At 57.2% G+C, this 19,359-nt stretch overlaps 2 protein-coding genes across 2 annotated transcripts; one reads left to right on the forward strand and one right to left on the reverse strand.

Moving 5' to 3' along the window:
- Positions 1 to 4,338: 4,338 nt before the first annotated feature.
- Positions 4,339 to 14,388, reverse strand: LOC129665339 (HLA class II histocompatibility antigen, DP beta 1 chain). The gene is made up of 6 exons (XM_055591955.1): positions 14,301 to 14,388; positions 9,853 to 10,119; positions 6,031 to 6,312; positions 5,478 to 5,588; positions 5,063 to 5,095; positions 4,339 to 4,465 (listed from the first exon to the last, which is right to left on the reverse strand). The coding sequence occupies exons 1-5, from the start codon at positions 14,386 to 14,388 to the stop codon at positions 5,067 to 5,069; spliced, it is 777 nt and encodes a 258-aa protein (XP_055447930.1). The 3' UTR covers positions 4,339 to 4,465; positions 5,063 to 5,066.
- Positions 14,389 to 15,703: 1,315 nt separating this feature from the next.
- On the forward strand, positions 15,704 to 19,042 carry LOC129665346 (RLA class II histocompatibility antigen, DP alpha-1 chain). The gene is made up of 5 exons (XM_055591967.1): positions 15,704 to 15,847; positions 17,267 to 17,512; positions 17,827 to 18,108; positions 18,204 to 18,348; positions 18,925 to 19,042. Exons 1-5 carry the CDS (start codon positions 15,769 to 15,771, stop codon positions 19,040 to 19,042), a joined length of 870 nt encoding a protein of 289 aa, XP_055447942.1. The 5' UTR covers positions 15,704 to 15,768.
- Positions 19,043 to 19,359: the final 317 nt, after the last annotated feature.

A 19,359-nucleotide genomic window follows, 5' to 3' on the forward strand; every position in this document is an offset into this window, starting at 1 on the left:
CCCTACAAGGTCACTAAATCTTCCTCCTTCGCTCGCTGATTTCTTATTCCCTGTTCCTCAAACCTTAAGGGTGACGAAGTATATTGGTGAGTGCATGTGTGTGTGTGTATGTGTGTGTGTGTGCACGTGTGTGTGTGTGTGTGTGTGTGTGTGTGTGTATTGGCGTCATCTCATCTATCTACCGTCACAGTGGATGTGCTTTTGTACATCCTTGTGCCTTTCTATGTCTAGTCAAGTCCTAAGAGACAGCTTTTCCTCTCCCTTCTCTCCTCCTCCCCTCCTCTCCCTCTCACTCTCTCCTCCTTCTCCCTCTCCCCTTCCTTCCCCTTTTCTCTCCCTTTCCCCCTTATACCCTCTTCCTCTCCCTCTATTTTCCACTTCCCTCTTCTCCCCTCTCCCCTTCCTCTCCCATTCTCTCTCCTCTCTCCTCCTCCACCTCCCATCCCCTTCCTCTCTCCTTCCCCCTCCTCTCCCCTCCTCTCCCACCTCTCCCCTCTCTTCTTCCTTCCCTTCCTTCCCCTCTCCTCTCCCTTTGCACCCCTCCCTTCTTTCTCCTTTCCTCTCCTCTTCTGTCCCTCCCCTTCTCCTCCTCTCTCCTCTCCCTCCTTTTCCCTTTCCCTCCCTTCCTTTCTTCCTCCCTTTCCCCTCCCTCCTATATCTCTCCCCCTCTCCTCCTTTTCCTCCTCACCCTGACTCATTCCCAGCAGGGCTGGGCCAGGGCTGAGGTTTGGCCAGGGATCTCTAGGCAGCTGACTCTCAACCACAGAGAGGTCACCCCTAGAGCACAAAGGGGAGTGTCCCGAAAGGTCACTTTTGCTTTGAGCTCAGACAGCTTTTCTCCATGGAAACAACAGCACACAGTTACCTTTGGTGCTGAGGCCCCCAGGCCACACCACAACAGCCTATTAAATTCCTGTGCCAACCAACCCATCCAAGAGTTCGTGAGCAGCTCTGCCAACTGGCAGCTGAATGCCAGGCTCACAGCCTCTCCCTGGGAGGCTTCTCCTTCCTCTCCAGGAACCTGGGACCTGCCTCTCAGGCGGGGTGGGAGGAGCTGAAGGGCAGAGGCTCTGAGGTGGACATTTTGGGGTGGGGCTGGGGAGTGCGGGTGCCTGGGCATGTAAGCATGTGGATGCTGGCAGTAGCTCTGATGCTTAGGCAGAAGAGGTTTCTGTGTGCGCGCGCGCATGTTTTGAGGGGGGTGGATGAGGGAGAACCAGGAAAAGAAGGGATGAGTGATCAAAGGCTTCGAGGTCCCACCGTGGGTCTGACTGGGACAGAACATCCCAGCTGCTGGAGGAGGTGACGGTTCTCCAAAGGTTTCAGTCTCCGGGTTTAGCTGAAACCTCAAATTAGAGGGACACATCCATGTTGCCAGAACAGGCAAGAATAGGACAGATTGGTGGAGAAGATGTCGACACAGCCCACCATCCTGCAGGCTTGGAGGAGGAGGAGCCAGGAGGGAAGTTCCCCTGCCTGCCACCCTGGCAACTGCTCCTTGGCTGTGGGTTTCCCTGTGGGCATTCCTGATTTGTGGGTGAAAAATTAATCTTACAAGCCAAGAGTGGTAGTATATGCCTGCAAATTCAGAACCTAGGGAGGCTGGGGCAGGAGGATTGCTTAGTTTGGGGTTAGCCTGAGCTACATAGTGAGTTAGAGACTACTCTGGCTATAGTGAGGGCTCCTCTCACAAACCGACAACAGGAGACATAAGAGAACAAAGACTATGAAGAACACACTCGGGCCACTGTCCCGGGGCCACTCTGTAGCCTAGAAGGCTGTGGCCCTCTCTGCTCTCTACCTTGGCTTTGGCTGGGTACATACCCAGTCCCAGGCTAGGTGTGAATGGAGGGGAGAGGGAAGGGGGGAGGAACAAGGCTTTGGCTGCCTCCCGAGAAAGTTTATGTGGTGGGGTGGAGACCCAGGCGTGAAGGGTGTGGCCCCTGTTCCTGTGAGCCCAACGGAGCACGAGCACGATGGCCACGCCGCCTTCTGAGAGCCACGAGTCTGCCGAGGGGCGGTGGCACCAGCCTTGGATGCTCCTGACTGTCCTGTTAGTGTCAGCTTTCTCATCTTCACAGCAGTGGGAGGTGGACTGTGGGCTGACTGTGGTCTCCCTGGACCTTGGCTGTAGAGCATTCCACCTCGTAAGGAAGCTGTTAAGACTCAGGCTGGTCTAAAGGGAACCAAACATTCTATCTTGCGGGGAGACCCCGTAAAATTCAGGAAGGGGACAACTCAAAAGCTCCAGGAAGTCCCTGAAACTGACCAGATTCACTAGGTCCTTCTCCCCCAAGTGTATATGAGCAGAAAGAACTGCTGAGGGACACTCAGACCTGCTGAGTTTCTGGAAGGGACAATCGCCAACCTACCAGGCTGCTTGCAGTTGAGCTGTGCCCTCCAGGTTCCCAGTCTCACGAGCCAACGCCCATGCTGGGCCGGGTTCTTGACAGCTGCCAGTGGCTGTCACTGACTCCTGTGAGCAATCCGTCACCCACACGCCACAGTAACCTCAATACGCTTAACTCACACGTGTCCTGACTGGGCTTCCGTGGCGGGCTTCGCTTGTTCTGTACCACATGTTCCCGAGCTGTCTGTGGTTTCCCAAGGACAGGGGGTGAAAGAATTCATGCCAGGCTCCGTGTTCCGGCCGCTCCCGGGAAGGTGGTGGCCCGGCCTCACTGCTTCATCTGTGAAGGCTCTGGTCAACTCCAGCCAGCCTGGAGCTCACGGTGGCCACATTTCCTGGCCAGGTGGAGGCCAGCTCTTCTCACTGAAGGTTCGCCTCAGTCTCAGCAGGAATTGCTTTTCTTTTCAGACAGAGCCGTGCTTTGTAGCCCAGGCTGGCATCAGACTTGTGCATGGCTCTCCCACCTCTGCCCCCCAAGTGTGGGGGATTATGGGAACTAATATGGTTGACTTAGAATCTTAAATATTATCTTTTTTCTGAAATGGTTTGGCTACAGCGTGAAGTGTCCCCAGACACTAGTGTGGCAACAGACTTAGGCGGGAGGGTCTTGGGATTCGCCTCACCCTGTGAGAGGACCGAGGTTTCAGGCAGACCTCTGAGGATATGTCAGAGGAGACCCTGAAGAACAGAGAGCTGTGTCCTTATGAAGGCTTTGTTTATGTGTGTACAAGTGTGTGCGTGCGTGTGAATGTGTGGGTTTATGTGCAGCAAGTGTGGGTGTAGCTGACTGTGGGGGTCAGGAGGCGGATCTCCTGGAGCCGGGGTGACAGGTGGTTGTGGTCTGCCTGACAGAATCAAACTGGGTCCTCTGCAAGAGGAGTGAGCGCTTTGAGCCATCTCTCCAGCCCCGGAGAGTGAGCTCTTAACTCTTGCGCATTCTTTGCCTTAGTGTTTCTATCCCTTCCTTTTCTCACTGCTGTGACCAGCCTTATTGGGGAGCGGTTTGTTGCGGCTTGCAGTTCTGAGGGATAAGGCTCTCCATGGCAAAGAGGCCGCTGGTCTCCCTGCCTCAGCAGCTGAGCCTCCAGCCAGGCCCCACCTCTCTGTAAGGTCTCAGAAAACGCCACCAGCTGGGAACTATGTGGGCAAATACATGAGCCCGAGTGGGACAGCCAGCCACACCGGTGGCTCCGTGGTGGTCAGAGGCTTCCGTGAAGAACTGGGCCATGCCTGGTACTCTGACAGCTGGGGGCTTTGGTGAGTTTATTAGCTTGCTAACGGGCCTGTTATGCTTTGGGGATTTGATATCCCGAGGGCTAATGAGCCACGCGGAGACATTTTATCTCCACCCCACGAGTTCTCCAGTTCTTTCATTTTCCCATTTCTCTGTCAGCGTCTTTGCAGACAGTCCCATAAAAGCCACTCGGAGGGCCTTTGACAAGGATTATAAACGCAGTCTTCCCTCTGCGGCAGCTACTGCTCATTCATGGCGTCACTTAAACTCAAATGATTTAAACTGCAGTGAAGAGGTAAATTCCAACCTTGCCTTGCTGTCAGACAGCAGAGACGTCCCCTGGGGAGGGTGTTCTCAGCACTTTTTCTTTCTTTTCTTTTTTTTGGAGACCAGGCTGGCCTTGAACTCACAGAGATCCGCCTGCCTCTGCGTCCCTGAGGGCTGGGATCCCAGGCTTGCGCCACCATGCTTGGCTAACTCTCAGCATTTTCTGACGGCCATGCTTGAGGCGAGGGTTTGGCTCTGGAATGCTCCCCCAGGAGCTCACGGACGCAGTGTTGTCAGAGGTGAGCAATCACAAGGCCTGGCGCCTGTCAGTGGATGGATTTATTTACGTGTGCGTGGAGGACAGAAGAGGGTTTTGGATCCCAGATCCCCAGGAGCTGGAGTTACAGGCAGCTGGACACTGTCACACTCGGGTGCTGGGAACTGAACCGGGGGCCTCTGGCAAGCGCGTAACTGCCGAGCCATCTCTCCAGCCTCTGTTGATGGAGCTATAGTTCACGGACTGTTGAGCTGGTGGAAACTGTGGCAGGTATAACCTAGTGGAGGAAGAAAGTCAGTGAAGGTATGTCCTGTAAAGGCCTAGCCAGTGCCTAGCCCCCCACTGTGTGTGTGACACAGATCTTGCTCTAAGCCCACAGCATCTTTGAGGTCAGGTCAGGAGCAGTATGGCAGGAAGACACCTCACTGTAGGTTGCTGGCGCCCCCTCGGCTACTTCCCAGGACTGAGACGTTGTGACCTTAAGTCTTCCAGAGCTGGAGAGATGGCTCAGTGGCTAAGAGCATTTGTTGCTCTTTCGAGGACCCGGATTCAGACCCCAGCACCCATGTGGTGACTCACAGCCATCTGCAGCTCCAGTTCTAGGGTATCTGCTGCCCTCTGCTGGCTGCAGCAGGCACCGGGCACGCAGGCAGTGCACAGACACACACACAGACAGACACTCATTCACAAAATGAAATTAAACAGTCTCTGAAAAGACCAGACGTCAGCGTGGAAAGAACAACTTTCCTCAGCTCCCTTCCTCAGTGGTGGGAACCCTCACTCTTCCCCGCACTCTCTCAGGGATGAGAGGGAAAGCCCGGCTGAGCCTCGCCAACCACGCAGAGAAACCCTCGGTACAAGTGGAACATCTCACCTGCTCATCTGGATCCTGGAGACCTTCTCTGAGCTGGGGGAGGGGATGAAGGGGAGAGCATTCAGCTGTTAACATCTCCTTCCACCCCACCTCCATCCCACCTCCGTCCCCTTCGCTGCACATACCCCACCTTTGTGAGCCCAGGAACCTGGGGACCTTGTAGCCTAATGGTCAGACCCCAGGCCAGGGCTTCCTCGCTCCCTACATAACGACTTTGCTCTGACACTGGTTTCAGGGGCTCCTAGAACTCCCAAGAACTACTTTTCTACCTTAGGTCCTTCTGTGCACAGAAGGATGTATCAGGGCCCCAGCACCCTGCCAGGATTCTTTACCTCATATCATGTGCGGGCTGTGTGTGGCCCAGGCCGGCCTTGAGCCTGTGACCCTCCTGCCCGGGTGGGGTATTGCCTCTCACCCTGCTTGCTCCTCGTGTGCTTGACCATGCCCACTGCCAGGAAGATGAGTCCCAGCGCCAGGCCACCTGCTCCGGCCAGCATCTTGTTTCGGGCAGAGTCAGACCGGACCCCTGGGGAGAAGAGACCTGAGGGTTACCGTCCCCTCCAGCAGGCACACCGCCCCTTAGTGCCTGTCGGATAGGGGTGTGGAGAATCAGTATGTGGAAGGGCTCCGAGATCTAGGCTGCTGTCTTCAAACGGTCAGGAGCGAGGGTTCTGGCAGCCGCCACTGCGGACAAGGACAGACAAAGGCTGAGGGCAGAGGCAGACCCCAGTGTGGGGCTGGGCTGTCCGCCTCCCTAGACTTCCTGCCAGGGGCGACCCCATCTCCTCAACCTCCCAGGCAGTGACAGGCTCTCCCCTCCTCTCAGAACCAACCTCGGGGGCCTCCAGGAGGACCTTGGAGGACCAGGACCCAGCGGACAAACAGCCGAGGCAGGACAGTGGCCCTTGAGCCCCGCACGGCCTGCTCTACAGCACGTGGGTCTAGAAGGGTCCCCAGAGGTGACTCACTCCACTCCACGGTGACGGGGCTCTGCAGGCTGGGGTGCTCCACGAGGCAGGTGTAGGCGTCTCCCCGCTGAGGGGTCATCTCCAGCATGACCAGGACCTGGAAGGTCCAGTCCCCGTTCCGGATCAGTTCGGTGGACACGACCCCTGCCGTTTCCTCCTGGCCGTTCCGGAACCAGCGGACCTGAATGCTGCCTGGGTAGAAATCTGTCACGTGGCAGACCAACAGGTCACGGTGCTCCAGGGTGACCTTCTTGGCGGGTGACACGTGTACCTTAGGCTGGACTAGGAGTGCGGAAGGAAGGACATACGAGAGTGTGGTTGTGTAGATTCCTTTTAGCACCCAGGAGGCAGAGGCAGGTGGATCTCTGGGAGCTTGAGGCCAGCCTGGTCCACACAGTGAGTTCCAGGATGGCCAGGGCTACATAGTGAGTGAGGCATGTTTCTCGGCTGTGAGGCTCACGCTTTGTCAAGGTGAGAAGAAAGCAGGGTTCGTTCAAATCATTTTTTAATTAATTTTTAAAGATTTTTTTATATTGTTTTATGTTGAGTGTTTTGCCTGCGTGTATGTCTGTGCATGCCTGGTGCCCTCAGAGGTCAGAAAAGGGTGTCGGTTTCCTCAGAGCTGGAGCTGCAGATGTGGGTGCTGGGAATTGAACCTGGGTCCTCTGTAAGGGTAGACAGAGCTCCTGACCACTGAGCCATCTGTCTAGCTCTCACATAATTTCTTGAAGTTAATGTACAAACAAAAGTGTTCATTAGGTTTCCAATACAATAATTTTTAAACATTTAAAATTTTAATTGTGTGTGTGTGTGTGTGTCCACGTGAGTGCCATGCTTAAGGAGGTCAGAGGTTACAGGTTACACGGGAGCTGGGAACCAGACTTGGGTCCTGTGCAAGAGCAGTGCTCACCCTCAACCCCGTCTGATACACGACAAAAGCCTGGCCGGGGCTCTCAAAAACCGTCTGTGTCACCCCCAAGCGCTCCCTGCTCACAGCAGCACCCTCGAAAGAACAAACACTCAGAGCTCCGTGTGTGCGGATTCTCGCCCATCCCCAACTTTCTCCTCCTTTGTTTTGGGGGGGGGGGCTCGGAAGCCAGCCCCGGGCGGATGTCTCTGTATCTATCTCTCTTCTTGCTCTTTCATGTCCACGTCCCCTGATGCTCAAACTCAGTCTCCGTGCTGTTGCCCACTTCCTTGATCTCACAGCCCTCCCGGGCGTTGCTACTTAGGGACACCTGCCACCAGGCTGTCCCCCCTTCATAGACCAGAGACCTGTCTGCTCCGCAGAAGGCAGCTTCCCCGCCTCAAGACCTTTCAGTGTCCAGTTTCCACACAAGCACCCTGAGGATGGGGTACATTCCTCACAATTCCATCGCCTCCTCCAGCTCCTGGGCCTCGTGTCCAGCAGCCCACACTGCTGGCCTTCTGCAACTCACGGCAATGTTCTCTTAGAGCCAATGTGCCCACTTTGTTTTTGTTGGTTTTTTTAGAGATAGAGTTTCTCTGTGTAGCCTTGGCTGTCCTGGACTCGCTTTGTAGACCAGGCTGGCTTTGAACTCAGAGAGATCTGTCTGCTTCTGCCTCCCAAATGCTGGGATTACAGGTGTGCGCCACTTTATATTTTTTAAAATTGTGCACAATCTTCTTTTTTTTAAAAAAGAATTCATGTATTTTTATTTGTAATATGCCTTGGTGTTTTGCTTGCATGTGTGCTTGTGTGAGGGTGTCAGATGCCCTGGAACTGGAGTTACAGACAGTTGTGAGCTGCCATGTGGGTGCTGGGAATTGAACTCGGGTCCTCTGGAAGAGCAGTCAGTGCTCTTAACTGCTGAACCAACTCTCCAGCCCAGACTTTGGTCACTTTTATGACCTGACAGTGCCTCAGTCCACTCCTTCCTGAGTTGTCATTTATGAATTTCGATGCCTCCTTTCCGTTGAGCTCCGGGACTCGGGGTTAGTCATTTCTGTGCCTGAAGGCATGAGACCCCTTGCCTGCAGTATACGGCTGCCCTCTAGAGGGCTCTGCAGCTAAACCTATAGGCTCAGAGGACTCACCTCTTTTGTGGCTCAAAATAGATTGGAGAAAGACAAAAGATGTTCAGTGTCCTAAGGCTGCGAGCTGAATCAGCCGTAAATATCCATGTGATATTTCCAGAGTCTCGCCAGTTTACACACTAGAAATTTAGTTCAGAAGGGTACGGTGGTGCACTGTGAATCCCAGGCTAAATATCCAAGGCTGAAAGGAAGAAAATCTGTAACTCAAGGGCAGCCTAGTTACAGACATGATTTCTCAAGCGGGGTGGGATGGAGAGATGGGATGGAGAGATGGCCCCGCAGTTTAGAGTGTCCAGATGATCCTGGTTCAATTCCTAGCATGCACAGGGCAGCTCACAACCGCCTATAACCCCACTCCAGGGAATCTGACGCCCTCTTTTGGCCTCCACAGGCACCGGTACAGCTGTTGTGGTACACAGAGAGACATACATGCAGGAAAAAAACACCCACACACATAAAATAATATAGAATGTTTAAACAGAAGAAAAGAAGAAATTTCATAGTCATTTTGTTTTCTTTGTTAATTATTTGCTTTAAATTAATTTTAAGATTAAACTGCAAAGGTACTGCTCTCTCATGATCTGTGCCATAACTACTGCTCCTAGGGTGATAACATTTCCTTATCTGCTGCCCCAACTCCAGCCTTTCCTCTTCCCACCTCACTGAAGACTCTGAAAACAGAGCTCCAGCCTTGCCTTTTCCTACTTCAACAGCAATTCTGTGCGGTAATTCTTGAGGCTGGTGGGTGGTGAGTTCTAGTCCAGCCTGGGCTACACAGTGACAATGCCTGGGGTTTGGATGCCCTTACCTGGTTAACGTCAACACGGGGACAGTAACCGATTTCAGAGCTCAGCCCTGCCGAGGGTGGGTCTCTGGGCAGGGATTCTGGGGGAATCTGGGACACTCTGCTCCGAGCGATTCACCCAAACTCAGGCTGGGACCCAGGGCTCCGTGCAACCTGGCAACGGAGCCCGCTGAAGGATGCCAGCGAGCGACTGTGGACACAGCGTGGGCTGTGGACATCACCTTACATAGCTAACTCCGGGCACTGTCCGTCCTTCCCAACCAGTCCTGAGTCCCACTCATTCCCAGGGGTCAGGGCTCAGGGCTCAGCTGACTTGCGCTTTCCAAAGAGAGTGTTAGAGGCGTGTCCCCACAACCTCTCCCCGTACCTGCGGAGCCTCCCCCTTCACCCCGGGCTGAGGCTCCCTCACTCGGAAAGCTGAGGGGAGGAGCCGAGGCTCTTTCCTCCTGGCCTTCAAAGTCCACCTGGTCTGGCCGCCTTCTCTGGCTCCTCCGCCCTCCAGCTCCCGTCGATTGACCTTCTGAAGCTGTTGGTCGCACTGGCTGCTAGGGTCTGTCCCCCGACCTCAGGGTCTGCGCCCCTTCTCTGCCCCGGGTTTTGCTTCACTTCATGGGCTCCTCACAGGGACTGCTCTTGGCCACCGTGGAGGCCACTGTCCCCAGGACTCAGCCTCGTTCTCTTTCCTGATTGGTCTTCCTAGATGAACTCACCGGCAGACCCTCCTTGAGCCCTGAGCCTCCATTGCCCCCTCTGTGTCCCCTGCCCGGCCTGCGCCACCGGGAGGTGGCACCGTCTCCCCACGGCCCCTGCGATTGTCCCCTGTCGCCCCCGCTCCCTCACCCCACAGCAGGCTGCTTACCAGGCGACGCTCTTGACATTGCCCGCTCTGCCAGCCTCTGTGCCCACGTCCCCGCGCCACCCCGCGGCCGGCCTGGCCTCGCGCTCCTGCCGGCCCTCACCTCGGCGCTTCATGGTGAAGCCCTGGTTGAGCTCGTAGTTGTGCGCGCACACCGTGTCCGTCTCGGCCCTCCGGCGCTCCAGGTAGTCCTTCTGGCTGTTCCAGGCCGCGGCCCACGGGCGCCCCATGGCGGTGAGCGCGCGGAACTCGCCCACGGCGCTGTCGAAGCGCATGAACTCCTCGCGGTTGAAGACGCATCTCATAAGGTAGCGCTGCGTCCCGTCCCTCTCCGCGTGGCACTCGTGCAGCGCGCGCAGCAGGTGGTTCTCTGCGGGCACCGGGGGCGTCAGAGTCCGGTAAGTCCGGTTTTAAAAACGATTCGCTTTTCTTTATTTTTGAGGGTTTCAGACGTGGCTATAATTAGACGTGCTCGTGTCTACCCCCGACGGCCCCTCCCTACTTCGTGTTCTCTCCTCCCAACACTCTTTTCCTTCTCCCTTTGTCTGTCCCCTATCTTCCTCTTCCTCCTCTCTCCCTCTAAGTTCAGGTAGCGCCCCATGTGTGCATGGCCGTGGAGCCCCGCCCTGAAGCATCATTGACTCAAACCAGACAGGGAGGACACCCTGGGAGCAGAAAGAGAAACTGGTAGCCAGGGGCCAGGCTTCAGTAGCCAAACTGTAAGCTGAGACAAAGGGCAAGCTCGTCACAGCCTGTGCGCAGGAAGGCGGCGGGTCCTATCTGGTCAGGGCTCGGTGAACTCATTTTTTTCCGACAAGGTGGGGAATTGGCAGGGCGTGAGGAGGACCAGGGAGCCAACGATGTGTGCAGTCGGCCACTGGGGACATCTGTGCGTCCCTGACTAATAGAGGCCCCTTCGTTCTGCTGGTTTTCCCACAACTGAAGGCCTAAGCCGGAGGCTGGTTTGTTAGTCCTTCCGGCATGGGACTGACACGGCCACACATTCAAAAGGGAGTTGTTATGGAGCCGGGCAGAAGCCGGGTGAAGGAGCACCGTCGGCTTCAGACCCCAGAGCTCTCACAGTGGCTTACAACCGTCGGAACGCCAGCCCCGGGAGAGCAGGGCCCGAGTCCTGTGTCCACTAGCAAAATGTACACACACACACACACACACACACACACACACACACACACACACTCTTCCAGCATCTCCCTGGGCCTTGGTTTTCTCACCAGTGGTGTCAGGGTCAGGTTCACAGGAGATAAAGGGACTTTCTGCTGAGGGGCGACCAGCCCCTGTGAAGGGCTGGGACACCGAGGGGAAGGTCACTGAGGAGAAGGGGCCTGAGTCGGGTGACACTTTACTTGGGGCCACGGGGAACCTCACCGGCACAGAAGTGGAGCTACAGGATAGGGTGGGGCCTTGGGAGACATGCGGACACCTCTGTGACCCCTGTATCTGTGGGGACTCCTGCCTGAGTCGGCCATCTTGGACACAGTCAGATGTCACCTGCTCTGGGAGCCTTCCCTTCCCCTAGCAAGGTGCCGTCCCTCCTGCACCGATGTCTTGACTCTTCCTGCGCTGACCTGCTTCCTGTCCTGTGCGCTGAGAATGCAGACGTAGATCCATACAGATAAGAAATAAAGGGAAACTTCTTAACCTAAAGGTTAATGCGCTGTTTCACCTTTAAGCACCCCTATGGGAAGATTCGGTCTTAAAAGGTGTGGACTGGAGCGGGGCAAAGGGGCGCACGCCTGCGGTCCCAGTGCTCGGGGAGGCAGAGGCAGGCAGATCTCTGTGAGTTCAAGGCCAGCCAGGTCTACAAAGTGAGTCCAGGACTCAGGGCTACAGAGAGAAACAATGTCTCAAAAAACAATAACAAACAAACAAGCAAAAGGTGTGGACGCGATGTGTAGAAACGCCAGCTAAAACTCACGCTGGAGAGATGGCTCAGTGGTAAAGAGCCCCAGCTGCTCTTCCAGAGGAGCCGGGCTCGACTCCCAGCACCACATGGCAATTCGAAACTGTCTGTAACCCCAGTTCCAGGGGACCCGACACCCTCACACAGGCAGTCAAAACACCCAAGTACATAGAAATAAGTAAAACGCTGCACGGTAGCTCTTACCCGAAAACCCAGGGCTAAGGATGCAGAGACAGGAGGATTGCTAAAAGCTCCGTCTAGGGCGGGGGTGGGGCACCGTCCTGGGCCTCGATGCTGAAAGTCACCACAGCCACCCCCAGTGGGCCCTCCTGTTCCTAGAGGCACTGGCCGGGTAACCGTCACACAAGGGACTGGGAGCCCTCCCTCTCCTCTGGGAGCCACCGGCAGCGTGGGTCTGCTTCTGCGTGAGCCTCTGTGCAATGTCTGTTCTGACACGGGGAAGCGAAGACGGGTGTTTCCAGGCCCCACCCCCTCTAAAAATGAGCATCTCGAAGTAAATTCCCCTTCTTTCCCGCCCAACGACAGGCCCCAACTCGGCCGTCTGGATCACAGGATAAAACGGCGGGTGCGTTTGTACCACCAGAGGGCGCGCTCGGCCGGTTCACTAATGCGATTTACAACAGCAGCCAGGGGCTGTGGGCAGCTGGGGGACCCGACGGAGGTTCCATTCCCAGCACAAACAACAACCACACGACAGCAAACTAAATAATCCGCTGCTTCACTTAAAAGGGTAACAGGGCGTGGTGGTGCATGGGTGTAATTCCAGCTTGAGAGGCTGAGGCAGGGGCATTGTGGGGAGCTGGAGGCCAGCCTGGACTCTCACCCTAAGAGAAGGAGGGTATCAGAAGTCAAAGGGCCACGTCTTCTCGTCCCTCGGCTTCTGAGGCTGCACCAGGAGCACACCGTGCGCTCCGGCGCGGTTGACACGAGACGCCGGTTAATCGACTAACTCTCCTACTGTGTGGATCACGCCAGATGAACTGGGAGGAGCTAAAGCCAAAGACGGGAGCCCAGCGCCCAGACAGCCTGCACTGCTGTAGCTACAGATACTGGGAGGCCCCTGAGGTGGGGAGCTGGAGTGCAGGAAGAAATGTGGGGTGCCCTGGGGTTTCCCTGGGTCACCATCCTGACAGCTGCCTCATCCTGCTGGGCTCAGGAGACCTGCACAGCTGGGGGGAGAACCTGCACAGCTGGAGAGAGGGCCTGCACAGCTGGGGGAAGGACCTGCACAGCTGGGGAGAGGGCCTGCACAGCTGGGGGGAGGACCTGCACAGCTGGGGAGAGGGCCTGCACAGCTGGAAAGAGGGCCTGCACAGCTGGGGGGAGGGCCTGCACAGCTGGGGAGAGGGCCTGCACAGCTGTGGGGGGAGGACCTGCACAGCTGAGGGGAGAGGGCCTGCACAGCTGGGGAGAGGGCCTGCACAGCTGGGACAGAGGACAGAAGCGGAGGGTGGGAAGGCTTTGGGGCATTCTAGAAGCCAGACCCACACTCTGCCCGCAAGCCAGCCCTGCCTGCCTCCATGGCAGATGTCCCCACTCAGCCCAGCCCAGGTCCATCATTCCCAGCACCCCGCCCCCATGCACCGCTCTCTCCCACTATCTCCTTGTCTGCTCGCCCCACTGGAATGTGGAGCTTGTCATCTTAATCCATCAGTCTTTGTCTCTCCTCATTGGTCAATAAACAGTGCTTTTGTAAGTAAGGAAAATAATTGAAACTTTTCTTTGGCGATGCTTAGCTTTTGTGAGTGGACGCTATCCACGAAGCAGGCAGATGTACTGTGTGGGTCTCCTTCACCTGCTGCCATTATTCAGTGTCCCAGACACCCGCTAAGGCCCGTCCCTGCTGCCATCACTCTCTGGTCCCATCTTGAAGGCAAAAGTTCCCACAGCTGAGCTGGTCCCTTAGCCGGGGCTCATGGCCTCCCCTGGCCACCAAGGACTCCTTCTCTCTCCATCCTCAGCAAATGCAGCTGACGTCATGGAGAAGGCCCGGGGCTCCAGGGCTGAACAGGCCCATCCTAGGATGTGGTGAGCCTAGGGTGTCTCACGACTCGCCTCCTGAGACATGCTGGGCCCTGCCAGCCATCCTGTCACACGAGCCTCGGAGATGCCAGGTAGGTCCTCCCTCAGCAGCTGTCTCCCCCGGTGAAGCCAAGACTAGCGAGGCTCTCAGATAGCCGGGCTTCAACAAGAACGCTGTCCGCTGTCCGGCCCAGCCACAGCCCCCCCATCTCTCAATCAGGTGAGCGCCGGCACAGCCTCCTGACACCCTGGAGGAGAACAAGCCGCTCTCTTTAAACACTGACTCAGCCGGTGACCCGAGTCCCCTCAAGGCTGTGATGGGGATGTGGGGAAACCCAGGAGGCTGAGTCTTCCGACCTCTCCACAAATTTATTCTAGAACTCTAGGCCGTGGTTTGCAGGATGCGGCAGGCGAACCTCTTAGCACTTTTGCCCATTCACTGTTCCTATGACCCTGAGAGGGGCTGAACAGCCACGGGGAAGGGAGCCTGCTCTTCTAGCCGGGAAGGAAGGACCCGGGCTGTGGGGGAGCCCGCCTGTATTTCCCCAAGTGTGGTCCCATGAGGGGAAGGTCCTAACCCAGCTTACCTGGAGGGGCTCCGCCCTGGACCTCTCTGCTCAGCAACACCATCAGAGCCACCGTCCAGGGGGCCACAGGGACCCTCGGGACCGTCATGGAGCTGGAAGGGCAGGCGAGGAAGTTAGCCGTGGATGAAGGCCTCCTTACATCCTGGATGAACAGCAGAGAATCTGACTCAAGTTGTCTGCCACAACCCCAGAATTGGACAGTCTGAGGAAAGGACCAATGAAGCTCGAGCTTCCTATGCGTCATCAGTCACTGGGCAGATGTGAGAGGGCTGACAGCCTCGTGTGATTCAGGTGGGATGACATTAGAGGCTCCATAGAAGGGGGAAGAGTTTCACGGGAGACAGGCCCACGGGGCATCATCCGGTTGGGAACGGGCAGGCCCACCCCATCGACCCAAGCAGGAAACACTGACTGGATGTCCCGCACTGCCTCCATGACATTGATCTCGCACATGAGCTTCTTTGTCACCCAGTCGAGGGCAGCCACGTGACCCCGACGGCCTCCTAAAGCCAGGTGTCTGTCGGAGGTGAAGCAAAGGCCGAGAGTTAATGCAGGGAGCATGCTGACCCTGACTGGAATGATTCAGGAGCCCCATCCCAGGCCCTCGACAGACGAGAGGGCCAGCAGCAGCCAGACTGGCTGCATAGCTGAGGAGGGCACAGCTCCAGGAGCTGAGGAAACACAGCCAAACTTAGTTCAGAGTCACTAAACAGGCTAGACAGATGGCTCCGTCAGAACCGTGCTTGTGTAAGGACTTAATGGCCTGAGCCTGGGTCCCTGGCACACATGGAACCCCAGGGCCAGGGAGGCCGAGGCAGGCGGGTCTTGCTGGACACCAGTTCAGGGAGGAGCCTGCTCGGAAACACGGACTGGAGAGAAGGCTCCCCCGTGAAGAGCACTTGCCGCTCTTGTGGGAAGCCTGGGTTCGGCTCCCAGCAACCACATGTCTACTCACAGCCATTGGTAACTCCAATGCCTGGGGATCCAGCACCCTCTTCCGGCTTCCCTGGGCACCAGGCATGTGGTACACATACAACACACAGGCAAACACTCGTACACATAAGACAGACAAAAATAGAAAGAATGGTGGAGAAAACGTCAGAGGTGACCGACGTTGAGGGTGGCGGTGAGGCCGGGAACTCGGGAAGACTGCGTCTATCAAAGAGCAGAAGCCGGCACACGGTGTCAGGACGGCAGGCGTGTGCCTCAGCAGCTCAGGGCTCTGCTCCTGACAGTGCCCGGCGTGAATCTTCCCGTCGTGAAAACTCATCCTCCTCTTCAGCCCCCTTTACCCAGCAACAGCCAGGTCAGCTCTGCGGCTTCTCTGGTTGGCTGGCCCAGCCCTGCCGGTGGCCCCTGTCTTTTTGTCTCCGTGGCCAGCTTCAGAAGCCAGGCTTCTGAGTTTCACGCGTCCCCATCCTGCCTCGGTTCCTCATCATTGTCCATCAGCTGTGGATCCAGAGAGAGAATGCTCCAGACTAACGCTGAGGCCCTGGGAGTCTTCCTGGCCTTTCTGCTTAGTCTCCCAGGATCTGGGGTCATCAAAGGTCAGGAGGAAGGGGTGGGGCGCAAGGTGGGAACAGACAGTCATTTGCTTTCTTCAGAATGACAGGTTTTGCGGGACTGCGTCCATTTCCCTCCTGTCTCTCCTCTCCTCACTCCCTTGTGTGAAGTCCACTTGGTTTCATTCGACCTAAAATAAACGAACCCTATCAAACAGCCCAGCCACCATCACCATTTACACCTGTGAAAATAGTTTTACCTTTCTCTGAGAGATGAAAACACTGAAGCCAAACGGGTTAAAACATATTCCAAAGTAGTTCAGCCAGTCAGGAGCCGAGGTTCAAACCCACTCACAATACCTGACGACACGAGGACTTTACAGCCTGGTCCCGAACCCAGCCAGGACCCCACAGCCCAGGCCTCACCCCCTGCTCTGTGTGGCTGCCTCTAAAGGGCTCTAGGGAAGCTGTGTCTGGGCCTTAGGAGAGCATTCCTCCTGCCTCCCAGGACCTGGTGACCGTCCTAGGATCAGGTGGGCGGCTCGCACCTTCTTGCCTCAAGGGAGCAGAGGCTCCTGATTGTTTGTTTTGTTTTGTTTTCCAAGACAGCGTTTCTCTGTGTAGCCCTGGCTGTCCTGGACTCGCTTTGTAGACCAGGCTGGCCTGGAACTCACAGAGCTCCGCCTGCCTCTCCTCCCGAGTGCTGGGATCGCAGGTGTGCTCCACCGTGCTGGCTCACGATTTTGTTATGGTGAGTCAGGTCCGCAGGGAGCCACGAGGCTCTTAGTACATGGGGCGGTGTGGACTTGGATGACCGCAAAGCCCTGGCTGGAGATTGCAAACGTGGCGGTGCTGCCTCCTCCTGCTGATGATAGGAGGCACCAAGCGAGGCCACTCACTGCAGGCGCAAACTTGGGAACTAAAACAGAAACGCAGCAGCCGGCCACCCCGAGCCACAAGGCAGTGGGCTCTCCACCACCCTCCCCACCCCGCCGCCTTCTACTGTCCGCCTTTCCTGTGACGCGGAAGCTGGCGCGCCCACCCCTCCACCTTGGGCCTTCGTGAGTTTAAACCCGTTTCACGTCCGCGGCCCTAGAACTGGGAGCTCTGGGGAGAAGTCTCCCCAGCCACACGTGGCTCTGTGACCTGAGGCAGGTCACTGCCGCGCTTCCTGGGCTGCGCCTAGTGTTGCTGTGACTAGCAGATGCTGGCGCTCTGCAGGGGCTCCTGTGGAGTCTCGGGGCGACCGCCTGGGGGTGAGCCCGGGCGGCTGGGCTGCCGGATCCTAGCTCTGTCCCCTCGGCCCCAGGCCCCGCACAGCCTGCTGTTGGCTGCTGCTCTTTCTCCCTCTTTTCCTGCCTCTTGTGACTTTGTTTACAAGCCCAGCCATCCCCCTGCCCCACCACTCACACAATGGCGCTCACACTGCTGCTGCTCTCATCTTTCTCCGTCTCACCTACACAGCCGACCACGTGGCAATGTACGACATATTCGCCCAGATGTGGCAGCCGTCGGGTAACTGTGTGTATGAGTTTGACGGCGACGAGCATTTCTACGTGGATCCGGACAGGGAGGAGACGGTCTGGGGCCTGGAGGACTTCAGCAAGGCCTACGCCTTTGACGCCCAGGAGGCTCTGTCCTACATCGCCAGCCTGAAGAACAACCTGAGAGCCCTGATACAGAGACACAACTTCACCCAGGCCCCCAGTGGTGGGGTCTCTTGTTTCTTCTTGCTCCGACACCCACTGGGGAGGAATGGAGGGCCCCGGCTGCACACTCAGAAAGGGAGACAGATGCCCTCTGCCGAGGGACCCTCCCTGGAGTGGTCGTGGGCTCCCTCTGTACAGTGGGGGGAGGGGTGTAGCAGCTCCTCCCCTCTTCCCACTCTAGAGAGGCTGGTCAGTGGAGGAGGGGTCTGCCAGCCCTCCATCTGAGCGCATCGGTGACATGACTTCTTAGCCTGAGACAGAAGGCACCGGGATGAGAACTCTGACCCAGGACTCACCGGTTCCGTCTCTCCCCAGAGCCTCCCGAGGTGACCGTGTTCCCCAAGAAGCCGGTAGAGCTGGGCCAGCCCAACGTCCTCATCTGCCACGTGGACAGGTTCTTCCCCCCAGTGCTCAACGTCACGTGGCTGCGTAACGGGCAGCCGGTCACGGAAGGGACTTCGGAGACCACCTTTCTGCCCAGCACGGAGCTCAGGTTTCACAAGTTCCACTACCTGACCTTCGTGCCCTCCCCTGAGGACGTGTACGACTGCAGGGTGGAGCACTGGGGCCTGGAGCAGCCGCGCCTCAGTCACTGGGGTAAGCACCACCACCACCCCCACCACCCCTGCTCCCAGGACCCGGGGCCCCGGCATAGATGCTCCGTACTAACTGCGGCTCTCGGTTTCCCTCAGAAGTGGAGGAGCCAGTCCAGGCGTCCGAGGAGATGGAGACCGTGTTCTGCGCCCTGGGCCTGGTGGTCGGCCTGGTGGGCATCGTCACTGGCAGCGTGCTCGCCGTGAGGGCCCTGCACGTCATCCGTGCCCCCCAGGGCCCCCTGTGAGAGACTGGGCCTGAAGCGGGCACACTGGTACCCCCGGAGTGCCCCGAGCCTCTGCACACAGCCCCTGTCATCCCCATCCGCCTCCTGTGTGACGGCGCTGACGTCCATGTGGCTTGACGCACGCCTACAGCATCTTATGTGCAAAAGAGCCTTCAGCTTATGGCACCTTCAGCGAGGCCACCCAGCTGGACCATCTGGGTCCAAACAGCGTCATCACTGACCTGTCCCCCTTTGTAAAGAAAGGGACCAAGTTCAGCCGAGTTCTAGGTCCGTCTGTCCTGCACGTGCTTACAGGACGAACAGCTTCCGGCCTCTACTTGGACCCACTGATGGCAAAGCTCTCGTTAAGATTATCTTGTGGGCTTCTAGTTACCAAAACACATTTCAGACACTTGCGGGTTATTAAATTCTCTTCCCACCGGATAGTGACCTCTGTGTGATGACTGGGCATCTCACCTGCCTTCACCCTGGACCTCTGGGGCCAAGGTCTAGTCACCAGTCCACAGGGGTCCTACAGACTCTCAGGGCACCCCCCGTTCTGATTCTGGGTTCATTTGTGCCTTTACTCTCAGGCCTAACCTCTTCCCCCACACGTACGTCAACACGCCAGTGGATTTAGTGACTTTCCCTTTACATACAGTCACGGCAGGCAGCGCGTGGAAGCGTTCCGTGCGCCTGCGGCCTGGGTGAGCTCAGCTGGCCTTGGGTGACGCGTCTGATCTTGAGCCGCTGCTTTCAGCTGTCCAGTGTGGCTGCTCTGACATCCACCTGTCTGTCCACCCTCTGGGTACCTGGCTTGTGGCTGATTCTCGTTGCTGCTCTCACACGGACCCGCATCTCTGGGATGCATGGGCCCTGGGGAGCAGTTACAGGGGCGGGGCCTGCGGCTCCTCCCCGACGGTGCTGTCCACGCAGCAGCCCTGCTGGTGCTGATCTCAGGTCCCAGACCTGAGGTCTCCTGCCGCGCCCACAGCCGCGCCCACAGCCGCGCCCACAGCCGCGCCCAC

Source organism: Psammomys obesus, unplaced genomic scaffold, assembly GCF_907164565.1.
Source record: "Psammomys obesus unplaced genomic scaffold, mPsaObe1.curated_primary_1811, whole genome shotgun sequence".
NCBI classification, from domain to species: domain Eukaryota; kingdom Metazoa; phylum Chordata; class Mammalia; order Rodentia; family Muridae; genus Psammomys; species Psammomys obesus.